This window comes from Protopterus annectens, chromosome 13.part0 (assembly GCF_019279795.1).
Source record: "Protopterus annectens isolate FY-2018-M chromosome 13.part0, PAN1.0, whole genome shotgun sequence".
Lineage (NCBI taxonomy): Eukaryota > Metazoa > Chordata > Ceratodontiformes > Protopteridae > Protopterus > Protopterus annectens.
This window is the reverse complement of record NC_056747.1, coordinates 398,109,169-398,122,251: the sequence shown is the minus strand read 5'-3', so window position 1 is coordinate 398,122,251 and position 13,083 is coordinate 398,109,169. Positions and strand designations below refer to the sequence as shown.

The window sequence follows — 13,083 nt, the reverse complement described above, 5'->3', positions numbered from 1 at the left end:
AACCAGTTGTTCTTGACATATGGAACCAACAATTGACTACTGATTGGTAATGTGGTTCTGGTTTGTCTCGACAGAAGTCTCTGAGCAGGTGAACCAAGATGTTTATCACAAGGGACATTTTTAAGATTCAAGAGATGCAGGAAAATATCACTGTTATCTTGCTTTGACTTCTCAAGTAACTGTTTGGCTTTGAACTGTACGTTCTGCCAAACCATTTGACTGCGGGTACTCTGGACTACTTGTGACATGGGCAAAGTCCCATTCTTCAGCAAATCTTTTGAACTATTGGCTTGTAAACTACGTGCCATTGTCAGAAATAACTTTGTGTGGACTACCATGAACAGTAAAATGACATTTCATCTTAGCAATGACAGTATTGGATGCTAGATTAGGAAGTAGGTAAATCTTGAACCAATTGGAATAAGAGTCTAATGTTCACCATTCCACTCAAAAATGTCTGTGGCTACTGTTGACCAAGGTAGCTCTGGAATCTGGTTAAGCTGAAGTGGTTCCTTTTATTGATGTGGCTTTCTACTATTACACATAGAACAAGATAAAAGTGCTCTCTCAATGTCTTGTGACATAGAAGGCCAAAATACTAGTTCTCTCACCTTTCTTTTGGTAGATTCAGTTCCTGGGTGACCATGATGCAAGATAGTAATGTACTCTGGTTGCAAGAACTTTGGAACAATTACTTTTGGAACTTTCATTATGATACCTTTGTCAGCCAAAATCTCATCTCTGTATGGAAAATAAGGTTGCGCTTCTAGTGGTAAACTAGATTGTTTTGATGGCCAAACTTGATTGAGAAAGTGGATGAGCCTCTGTAAAACCGGATCTGTGGCTGTGTGATCTCTCAACTCATCAAGACGTGTGGAAGAAAAATTTCTCACTTCCATGACTTCAAAATCAAGGTTTTCATTCTCATCCTCTTCTGTGGTGTTTCTGGGCAATCAGGATAATGTATCAGCAAGATAAAGAAGTTTGTCTTTCTTGTAGCCAAGACTGAAATTATACTTTTGCAATCTTAGCATCATACATTGCAGTTTGGCAGTATCTGAATGCATAGGCTTTCTCAAGATAGTGACTAAAGGTTGGTGGTCTGTTTCAATCTGGATAGGTCTACCATAAACATAATCATGGACCTTTGAACATGCAAACACAATTGCCAAAGGCTCTTTCTCGATCTGGGCATACTGTATCTCAGTGTGGGTAAGAGTTCTCAATGCATAGGTAACAGGTTGATCCTCTTGTAGAATGACTGCACCTAGACCAAATTTTAAAGCATCATAGGAAAGTGTAACTGGCTTGTGAACATCATAATATCTGAGAATTGGTGGACTAGCAATTCTGTGTTTCGGGACATGAAATGCTGTTTGGTGTTGCTCTTACCAAGACCAGGCTACATCTTTATGTGTCAGCACTGATAGTTGTCTCACGTCTGGAAGGAACATGCCTAGGTAGTTAACCATGCCAAGAAAACGTTGCAGAGCTTGAACATTGTCTGGTGCTGGCATTTCAAGAATGACTGTTTGCATTGAAGGTCGTAGGCCTGTACTAGTAAATAAATGACCAACATAAGTAACTTCTTGTAGCCTCCATTTGCATTTGTGTGGATTGAGCTTAAGATTCACATGACATGCCCTTTATAGAATATTTCTGAGGTTTCTGTCATGCTCTGCTTCATCATGACCTCCTACCAATATGTCATCTACTATAATAACACAAGGATACCCAGAAAGAATTTGCTCCATTGCTCGTTGAAAGACTTCACTTGCAGAATTTATCCCAAATGGCCTTCTCAAAAATCTGTACCTGCCAAACGGAGTACTAAACATAGTGAGCAATGATGATTTTTTTTTATCAAGCTGAATTTGTCAAAATGAACTCTTTGGCTCTAAGACAGAAAAAAAAGTGGCTTTTGGCATTAAGGCTGCGACTTTTTTGACTGTGGGCATTGGATGATGAGGTCTTTTTAGTACTTTGTTCAAATCTCGTGGATCAATACATAGTCTGATGTTATACGAGTTTTTCTTATGAGCTACAATCATGGAAGATATCCATTCAGTTGGAGTTGTAACTGGACAAATCATACCTTGTTGCACCATTCTATCTAACTCTGCTTTGACTCTGTCCTCCATGGCTATTGGAACTTTATGTGCTGGCCTGATAATGAGACTGACCTCTGGGCCTAACTTCGTGGAGTACACAACTGGAAGTTTGCCTAGTTTGTTTTTGAACAGATCAACATAAGTAGAAAAAATATTCTGGGCAAAATTAGAGTAGTGGTCTTTCAAGCTAACATGATGGGCTGCCTTATTAAATGAAAGCAGTCCCATTTTCAAACTGTCTCTGAGCCCTAATAATGACTGGACATGCCTCTTGACCACATAGAGCAACAAGTCATAGCTTCTTCCAGCAGAGTAACATGAAAGCACTACTGAGCTTTTGGTTTGAATTTATTCACCTCCATAAGCAACAAGCTTTGCACACCTTGCCAAGTCAAGCCTTTCACCATGACACACTCGCAAATGTTTCGGCTGACATAACATTGCACTCGGAACCTGTATCAACTTTGAGCTCTATGAGTTTGCCATTTATCTGAACAGTACAAGCTACAAAGCTACAAAATACTTCATTCTTTGGCCTTAAATCTACTGCACTGACCATTTCATGAAGCACTCACACACCATTTACATAAACAGTAGCCTGCCACCCTATGTCATGGCTTTCTAATTGATCGACTCATTTCTTAAAATGTTCCCTTTTAATAAAAGAATGTGGGCCTTTTGATTTACAAAACCTTTTGAAATGATTCCATTTATTACATTTGTGGCATTGTTGAACAAAGGCTAAACATTTTTCCCTTTTAGATTCATGGCTTCCACCACAATTACAGCAGTTGGCAATGAAACTAGATTAGGTCCCATGCTTTGAGTTTGCAGACTCATTCTTATCCTTCACTGAGACTGTGTGAACTCTGGAATTTGCTAGAAAGCTCTGGGGTTTACCAGTGAGTGCTGCAGGGGTTACAGTTGCTGCCATGTGCTTGAGCCTGTTTCTTTTAATAATGTGCTGCATACTATCAACATGAGCTTTATCACTGTGCTCTCTAGACCCATTCCTATTTGTAAGCATACTTGTGTGCTTTTCTGTAAGCTCGTATATCTGACAAATCTCAGTGGCCTTATTCAAAGTTAAATCACTGTCACAAACCAAAATCTTTCTCACAGCATCATCTTTAATACCACGCACAAGTCTGTCCTTTATTAATTCATCCTTTAAATCACAAAATCTGCACATTTCAGCCTTGTTTCTTAGGTCAGTTATATATGCTGCAAAAGTTTCAACAGGCCCTTGATCCCTTGCGTAAAAAAAGTGCCTTTCCATTGTAACATTTGTCTGGGGGGTTACACATTTCTCTAAATTTATGTTTTAAGCACTCAGGGTCCTCCCTTAACTTTGCTGGTACAACAATATGACTGCTTTCCTCCTCTCTTGTATAGATAGCAGGTGTATACACAAATGAGAGTTCCCTTTCTATGGCTTCGGACCTGGCTAAATTAAACAGAATAAATACCTTTGTACGGTCATCTGTATCAGAAAATGCAGCGTGTATGAAAATGTCGTACTCTTGCTCAAACACTGTCCAGTTCTCAGCAATATTAATGTCAAACGCAAGTACACTAGATTTTCGAAATCCATCTGCCATGCCCACAAAGTATACACAAACACATTGAAAATATGGCCCTTGTAATTATGTACAAACAAACAGTTCTGTGAGCGTGTAATAACATTCAAACTCTTTGAAATACTGTACTTTGCGAAATATGCTCTGTAATGGCTGTACTCTGTGAAATATGCCCTGCAATGGTTGTACTTTGCAAAACAGCTTTACTGTAACACTGCACAAACGTGAACACTTTTATATACTTCTTATAACTTGGATATCTTTGCTTAATACGAAAAATACATGCTTTGTGAAAATGCAGTTGCTTCCCCCTTATTTTATTTGTTTTATGCAATTCGGACTTTATTTCAAACATTTTCCATAGTAATTTGAATATTTCTATCAATATCATACATATCAGCTTATGAGAATATCATTTAAAATGTTCTGTATGTCCCGTTTCATACTATATGAAAAGAAATAGTGCTGAGCAAGGTTTAATACCCAAAATTAATTTCCGACCTGTTTTGCGAAGTTTGCACATTTTAGGGATGATTCACTCCTGTATATTCCACCAGATCCTAGCAAATACCTTAAGTCATTTTAGCCAAGTCTCCTTTAACTTCATGCCCCTTGGATATGCCGTTTCTGATTCCTTGTCCTTTAGACATGCCACTTCTGGCACCATGTCACTCGTTCGTCTCTAACACATATGTCAAGAAGTATGGGGTTTTCATTTAGATACTTTAGTACATAGAAACACATGGGCGGCCATGGCGGTGCAGCGGTTAGCGTTGCCACCTCACAGCAAGAGGTTCTCCGGTTCGATCCTTGGCTGGGGTGCCTTCTGTGCGGAGTCTGCATGTCCTCCCTGTGGTCACGTGGGTTTCCTCTGGGTGCTCCGGTTTCCTCCCACATCCCAAAGACATGCTAGAGGTGGATTGGACACTCTAAAGTGGCCCTAGGTGTGAGTGCATGCGTGTGTGTGCCTTCTGTGGAAGGTTGGGCGCCGGGCTGGCAACTTGACACCGTAAAACTCCACTACCAATCATGAGCAGACAAGTGATCCACTGTGGTGACCTCTAACCAGGAAAAAGCCAAAAGAAGAAGTACATAGAAAGACATCAGGATGGACAGCAGCATCATTAAATATGAATGAACTAGTTAACAGACAGACCTTACATACATACATGCTTACATCTCAACAGCTTACTACAAAATGGCAGTCTAGCTTGCACGTGCTCAGTATTTATAGACTTGTGCAAGCCCTTGGATAGCTTGTTAAAGGTATATACAAACATATTGATCTACAGATATCGAACCTGCTAGTGGATAGGTTTGGTGAAAATTTCACTCCCTTATCCCCTACTAACTTACAACAAACCCTCCTCCAAACTCCCTCCCCACCTTACATATCTGAAGAACAAGTCTTCAAAGCCCTGTCCAAGGCAAAGAACATGGGCTCTGTGTAACCAGATGATATCCCAGGCTGTCTTCTAAACAGGCTAAAACATGAACTAGCATCACCACTAAGTATCCTTTCCAATCATAGCCTAACCACAGGCTTTGTTCCTGCGAAATGGAGAACAGCTACAGTTATTACCCTCCACAAAGGTGGCCTAGCAACAGACCTCTAAGCCTGATCAGCCTTATCTGTAAGGCCATGAAATGTATCATTATGGACCTCATAAATACAGACATAGGTGACCTTTAAACCCTGGATCTTACCCAAATCAGCTTCATGAAGGGCAGATCCTCCTTTTTAAATCTGGTGGATTTCATTGAAAGTGTGACCAAGGCCACTGATGAGGGCAAATCTGTGCACACAGCATATATCAACTTGGCAAAGGCTTTTGACACAATCCCACATTCAGGCATTACCAATAAACTTGACAAACTGAATGCAAATCCCTTTGTTGTAAGATGGGTTGTCAACTGGCTCACAAACCAGACACATATTATCAAAGTGAGTGATTCCACATCAGCTAGCAGACCTGTTACCAGTGGGGTGCCACAGGGGTCAGTGCTGGGGCCCCTACTGTTTGGTATATACTTCTTAGAAGTTCAGGTCAAAATTAAAGGGTTGTGGCTGACCATGTTTGCAGATGACTGAAAACTAGGTGCAATCATTGAATCCCCAAATGATGTCAGTATACACCCGGATGGTCTCACATGGACTATCGACTGGTGTATTAGTCACAGTCTCAAACTGAATGCAAAAAAATGCATCATCATTTCATTCGGCACAAACAATGTTCCTTTACACTATCAAATCAACAACAATACCCTAAGTACCCATGAAGTGGTAAGGGACCTGGGATCACAGGTTGACTGCCTCCTTAACTTCGACCACCATGTGTCTACTGTTGTAAGGAAAGCTTTCCACATAGCTCACTTGATGAATAAAGGCATCGTCTCAAGAGCAAAAGAAGTTATAACCCCCCCCCCTATACTTGCCACTTATCCAGCCCATAACTGAGTATAATGACCCATTCGGTATGTACCATACTAAGCACCTACAGGAATTAGACATATCTCAGAGGTTTCTAAAAAGACGGTCAAGGGCCTCCAGCATGTGCCTTACATGGACCAAATAAAATCCCTGTCACTATACTCTGTATTATATAGACTTCTTAGGGGAGACTTATGGCTGGCCTACAGAGCAATCCAAGACCCAAACTTAATGAACTTATTGCATATCCATAAATCAAATGGGTCTAGGACCAGGGACTTAAATATGGCCTGTGACTTAAATCGGACATGCTGGAGGGACAGATTTATTTTCCAGTGACTGACGCATCTTTGGAACAAGCTACCAATTCATGTGAAACAGAGCACCTCTATGACACTGTTCAAGAGGAACCTGGATGAGTGGATGGGGCCCTGTAAATTCTTACTGAGGATAGTGCCCACAACCCTCCTGGACATGGGCAGTCATCACTAGATGTAATCTTGGCATTTTGTTCAAACAGCTAGGATTAAAATGACCTCTGCGTTGATAGCCTAGTAATCTATGATGCTATGAGATAGAGTAAAATACCATTCCTGCAGCATAAGCTTCATGTTGTGATACAGGAATATGAGAGAGCAGCACAACATGATGGGCCTGGACCACTTATACTCACTCTAAATTTTCTTCCGCGGAGGTGCCCTGAGAGTATTATGTCAACATTACTATAAATACAAGGAGCATTTTGAACCTGTTAAAACCAGAAGAAGACATTTCAGTGTTGAAACATTTTGAGACAGTATCAAGTATTTCAGGATATAAAATGAATGAAGACAAAACAAAGGCTATAGCTGTAAACTGTGTCCCCAAAGATGAACTGGTTCAGCCATACCCATATTTATGGGGACATGATAAAATTAAGTACATAGGAGAATGGATTAAAAAGTATTCTGTTATGGTAGCTAAGGATATGCAGGAAAAGACTAAACAAAAATAATACAAAAACTGAGAAACTGGAAGCTCTGTTTTATGGATATGGACATCAAAATACAAAGTGAAAATGTTTTAGTCCCTTTAGTGTTTTATATATATATATATATATATATATATATATATAGGACAGGCATATTTTTATCAACCAGAGGAGAAGTTGTGGACACTAATTAATAAAGAGTTGAAAGATTATTTCTGGGAGGAGAAGAGGGCAAGAGTCTAGTGGGATAAGTTACTCCTTACAACAGAGCAAAGTGTTTTAGGATTACCTGATCTGAATGGATATTTTAGAGCTACACATTTAAATGTCACATACATAAAAGCAGAAAGCTACAGTTCAAAGTGGTAAGGGATGATGATGAAGGGGGGGAGGGGGGCTTCAAGAAATAAGGAGGGACTGGCGAGTTTGGATGCAGATCCTTAAGGAGAATAGCAACAGTCATGCAGAATATTATATTCATAAACTAGCAAAAAGTATTACAAGAGCTAAGTCAACACAAAAATGGAGAAAGGAGATTCTGCTAATAGGGATGGCTGCAATTAGGGATACAGACAATAGGCAAGATGGGTCTGGAGTTTAAAGGAGAAAATTGGCAAAGGAACCTAGGTATTGGGGGCAAATAAATAGAGAAGGAAAAGTAATCGAGCCTGTCAGGGACTGATGTCATAGTATAGGCAAATAGAAAGGGTTATACTAATCCTAAGTGAAACACCTGCTCTTGTTGAATTTTTAGTCGAATCTAGAACAGAAGCTGTTGTTAAAAAGGGATAATTAGTAGGGCACATAAAATATTGCAGAATAACTATAGGAATCAATCAGAGGAGGTTAGAAATATTAGGAAGAGAGAGAGACTGGATAAGCAATTTGCAAGGAAACAATGGGAGGACATATGTATTGCTCCCAAATATGCAACAAAGTCTGGAAGATTTAGGATTTTTGTTTGGAAGTATTTGCATATGCATTGAAATTTTCCTCAGGTAGATGGCAAATGTTAGAGGTGTGATGGGGAAAAAAGAGATAACTGGGGACATATATTTTGGGAGTGTAATGAGTTGAGTTGGCAGACTTCAAAAATTCCCCATAGAGTACTTCGTTAGAAATTTGAGCTGGGATGCAGGATCTACATTGCTTAGGCATAGTAAGGCCTCGTTAAGTTTAATTGTAGTGGCTGCCAAAAAGCAATAAGTAGAAAATGGAAATGAAACACTAAACCAACTGTATTTGAAGAGGTGAATGTTGTAACAGAGATGAGTAGGAGCAAATTGCATATAAAAATAGAAATTATGGGAACAATACATGCAGAATAATGTTTGGAGGAGGACTGGCAGGACTTGACCAATTTAATGTTGGATTGATGATACGTGTATAAAAGAATTTATGCAATGTATAATGTTTGTAGCTGTGAACATGTTAACATGCTTTGCTTTCTTCTCTATAAATGTATGTTTGTCTTTGTCTTAAGTGATAATTCAATAAAGTGTTAAAAAATAAAAGCATGTTCCACGTACAGTTTACACAAGGTGGTGATCTGTGATTCAGAAATCATGAAACAAACTGCAGTTCCAGTTAAATGTACCCAGATACGAAATGTATCAATCGAAAATAAGAAACTGGGAACAAACACCCCTAATACTCTCAGTTTATAATACTCTCAGTTTAATAAGACTAGAAATAGCAAGGCTTTAAAGTACAAAGACTCTTCTTCACTGCATCAAACAAGCAAATTCTGAATTCACAATATACTGTATATATAAGTGAGTATATAAAAGACCAGCCCCTATATCCAGTTATACAATTAAATATTTAAAGACCCAAACATTCTAAATACATATGCAAATTAGATAAAAATACATAAATTCATTATGCCCAGAAAATCAGTCAAAATATAATGTGTTTTATCTTTAAAACTGGTTTTACACTATTAACTGCATTAAGACCAGGGTTACAATCTGCTCTGAAAACAGGGATCCACTTATATTCTACAAGTTCAAAGTGACTAAGTCACCACCTTGTTCACTTTTATGGATTACTTGCACTACTCAAAATTTAAAGCTATGGCATACTTTATTGGAATCAATATGTTTAAACAAAGAATTTGTTTATATTCTTCTTTTATTTCAGACAAATGAGAACATAACTTATCTTCAACTTATTGTTAGTTTTACCCATATAAAAACTTGTACATCTATTGCAATTAGCAATATACACTATATTTACTGTACATTTCTGGGAGACATATTTGTCTTTCCACCATGTTCTGTTAATGTCACAGTCTAGGTTAGGATCTCTAGAGCAAGTGACTCTTGTATCATTAGATTTGTATATGTGAAACATAACCATCAGGGCAGGGTCGGAGACTGCCCTGTAGGCCAAGTGTAAGTCTCCTCTTACAGAGTACAGTGACAGGGCTTTTAGTCTGTCCACATACGTCGTGGTTTGCAGGCCCTGTATTTTCTTGGTGAGGAACCTCTGTGGTGTCTCCAGCTGCTGCAGGTGTCTATTGATGTACATGCAAAAGGGAGCATTGTACTCTTAGTGGTCTGATGAGGGTCAAGTACAGTGGGGCTATAACATCCTTATGGGTCTGTAGTTCCTAGCGTCTGTTGATGGCCCCCCTTTATGCAGGGAGATTACTGTTGCTGTTCTCCACTCTGCTGAAACAAAGCCATTCCTCAGGTGCTAAGTGGGTCTGCTAGGTCCTGTTTTAGATTGCCTAATAAGCATCCTGGGATATTATCTGCTCAAAATGATGCTGTGTTTTTAGCCTTGGCGAGCGAAGATAAGACCTGATCTTTAGAGGTACTAGGGAGAGGACTGGTGCTGGGTATGCTTTGGGGTATGACTGGTGGGGCCAGGGGACTGAAGTTTGCCCTAAATTTGTCAGCTAGCAGCTTGGCAATTTCCTCCGGTGAAGTATAAATGGTACCATCAGTTACCAGTTCTGCACAGAGCTGGGCATTCCCTTTTAGGTTTCAGACACAATTAAAGATTGCCTTATGATTATCCTTAGCTAAGGATGCTATTTTAGCTTCATACTTAACTTTAGAGGATTTCACAAAATTTCTGATTTGCTTGTTCAAGCTGAGGAGGGAATGCTTCCTTTGCTGAGTCAGTTCCCTCTTATTTTTAGACATCAGTTTCTTCCTCTTGTTATATAATCTGTTTATACTTGAGGTCCATTCAGGGTGGTTTGTTTTTTTGGGAGGACTTGGTTTTGATCCTGTCAGGTACAGCCGAGACTATACAGCTGCTTAAGTGTTTGTATATGGCATCTGACTATGCCCCTGAATTTGAGTCAGTGTTGTCTGTGAGTAGGGGGTGTATAAAACATTTTATGCTTACATCTCAACACTTAGTAGTCTAAAGTTAGCTTTGGAAACGTTCTTCAGCTTTTTTGTTCCTGCGGGGATGTCAGGTCCAATAGTTACTTTAAATGAGACAGTTTTATGGTCCAACCTTACCAGGGAAGGCATCACACAGGGGGGAGTGCAGTAACTTCCCATGTTGATGGGTAATATGTCTAGGACATTTGAGCCTCTTGTAGGGGTGCACAGTATCTCTTCCAGAGCATTTGAATTAAAAAAGTCCAGGAACCTCTGAGCAAATGTGTTTGCACTCATACATGTCACCCAGTTGATGGAAGAATAGTTAAAATTAGCCCTGAGTGAGGTGTTGGGCTGTATGGAGAGTGATTCCAGTAAGTTCAGGTAGGCTGTGTGCTTTTCTTGGTTCATGATGGAGGGCCCGTAGCTAGCAATGATGTGGTAGGGTGTTTTGCCTAGGGTTAATTGGACATGGAGTAGTTCGAGAGAGTCATACCGTTTGACCAGTCTGGAGGTGTACTTGGCTTTAATGAAGATGAATACACCACCTTTGGTTCTTTCATGCTGATTTTGAGGTCTGAACATGTGGAAGACATTGTAGACTTGCATGGCCAGGGTGCTCTCCACAGCCTTGAACCATATCTCAGTAACTGCACAGACATAAATATCTTCCAAGGTGAGGAGTACTTCCAGGGAGTGCAGCTTCATGTTTTGACTAGATTAGATTATCACACAGCCTACCTGAGTGACTGTTGCTGATTTTTGCAGTACTTATATGGTCAGCCCTGGCATATATAGTTATTTCCCAGTCACCCCATTCAATCCTCCACCTTTCCCCATAATGCTTGTATATTCTAGCAATTGCCAACTGGTAACCACACATTGAAAATAAATACACTAGTCTGGTTTATGGGCATTGTCTGATTTGAACAAAGCAAGATTTTGAGACGGTGTTAAATCTAGCATGTATTTCTGATTAAAGCATTGTTAAATACAAAGATTCTACTTCTACATTGCCATTGGTCAGTACATACTCTGGTTTACAAAAACATCCCATGAGGATGCTATACTCATAACTGTGAGGTAACATGGCATCAGACAAGTTCAATGTGAAGAAAGCAAATTTTGGCCAGCAACAAGAGGTGGCGGCCACGGTGGTGCAGCGGTTAGCATTGCCGCCTCACAGCAAGAGGTTCTCCGGTTCGATTCTTGGCTGGGGTGCCTTTTGTGCAGAGTCTGCATGTCCTCCCTGTGGTCACGTGGGTTTCCTCCTGGTGCTCCGGTTTCCTCCCACATCCCAAAGACAATGCTATAGGTGGATTGGACACACTAAATTGGCCCTAGGTGTGAGTATGTGCATGTGTGTGCCTTCTGTGGAAGGTTGAGCGCTGGGCTGGCAACTCGACACTGTAAAATTCCACTGCCAATCATGAGCAGACAGGTGATCCGCTGTGGCAACCCCTAACTGGGAAAAGCTGAAAGAAGAAGAAGACTGTGGCACAAGAGGTAAAGCCCCTAATTACAACCCAGGTGACCTGGGTTCAATTAATGATTTGGGTGTCTGAGGTGCTGACAGGAAGGGTGGGCCTTGCCCATCCCAGGAGAGAGGGTACTCATCTAGGCATTCCCTGTGGGGAGACATGGTCCTCATTGGGGAGTAGCTCTTAGATGTAACAGGCAAAAGCAGAGGAGGGATAAACTCAAGGATAGGTTATAAATGAAGAAATCCCCTGGTGGAAGCTTAATCCTGTAGGTTACCCTTGGTTTCTGCACAGGTCACAGCCTTAGAATGGAGATAGTTTGGGGGCAGTAGGTGAGGCTGGTAGATCTGCTGATGGGTGGGGCCACTGTTGGAGATGAAAAGAATAAAGCTGAAAGGGACTAAAAAAATTTATATTAACTAAATTTTAGCATAAATAAAATATATATATATTATGACAACATACTGCGTGACACTAATATATCACGAGGGACATCATACATACTGCAATGTTTAATGTTTCTAGGCAGCTTGGATGAGTAAATACTACTGACTGTTTACCAGGTGGGTGTATTAACATTATATCTGTTTCTAGATATCACTCACAGTACTATTTGAATGATGACTGATATTACAAATATTTTAGTTCATTTCACAAGAAGCAATAACTATGGCTTGAAATATTGAACCATTTCTTACCTCCATGTGTCACTACCCTCATATAAGGTTTAATGATCTGCATGTCAATTCGGTGCTCCTGTTCACCGATGATCACAGACCTCCACAGTCGACCATTGGATGCTGCTCCATCCTCTCCTGATCCATCCCCAAAAGCATCTTCATTATCTTCTGGTAGTTTCTTTGCACTGGCAACTGGAGTGTCATCTAGAGAAGTAAAACATAAACTGAGTTACTGACAAGAGGGGTGCTAATGGTAATGTCCAGGGTATCCTAAGCCTACCTGATGGAATTCGGTAGGTGACATTCTGACAAGAACAGCAGCATCTTTTATAACCGCTCAGCACAAACATAAAATAGTACAATTCAGAGTAATCGCTGGAAGCATAAAGCTATTGCAAAAGTTCAGTTAATAAATACCAAGCATGTTTAACCATTCACTAGAGACTGAATAAGGTTTCCTCATGCTTGAATGGCTGACAAGTCAGT

At 40.1% G+C, this 13,083-nt stretch overlaps 1 protein-coding gene across 2 annotated transcripts in view; it reads right to left on the bottom strand.

The window, feature by feature from the left end:
• Positions 1–13,083, bottom strand: part of ATCAY (ATCAY kinesin light chain interacting caytaxin) — a 644,371-nt gene that overhangs the window by 195,841 nt on the left and 435,447 nt on the right. For both annotated transcript variants that reach the window (XM_044054019.1, XM_044054020.1), the window contains one exon: positions 12,616–12,801. In XM_044054019.1, the coding sequence (XP_043909954.1) occupies positions 12,616–12,801 (186 nt within the window). The remainder of the gene's footprint in view (positions 1–12,615; positions 12,802–13,083) is intronic.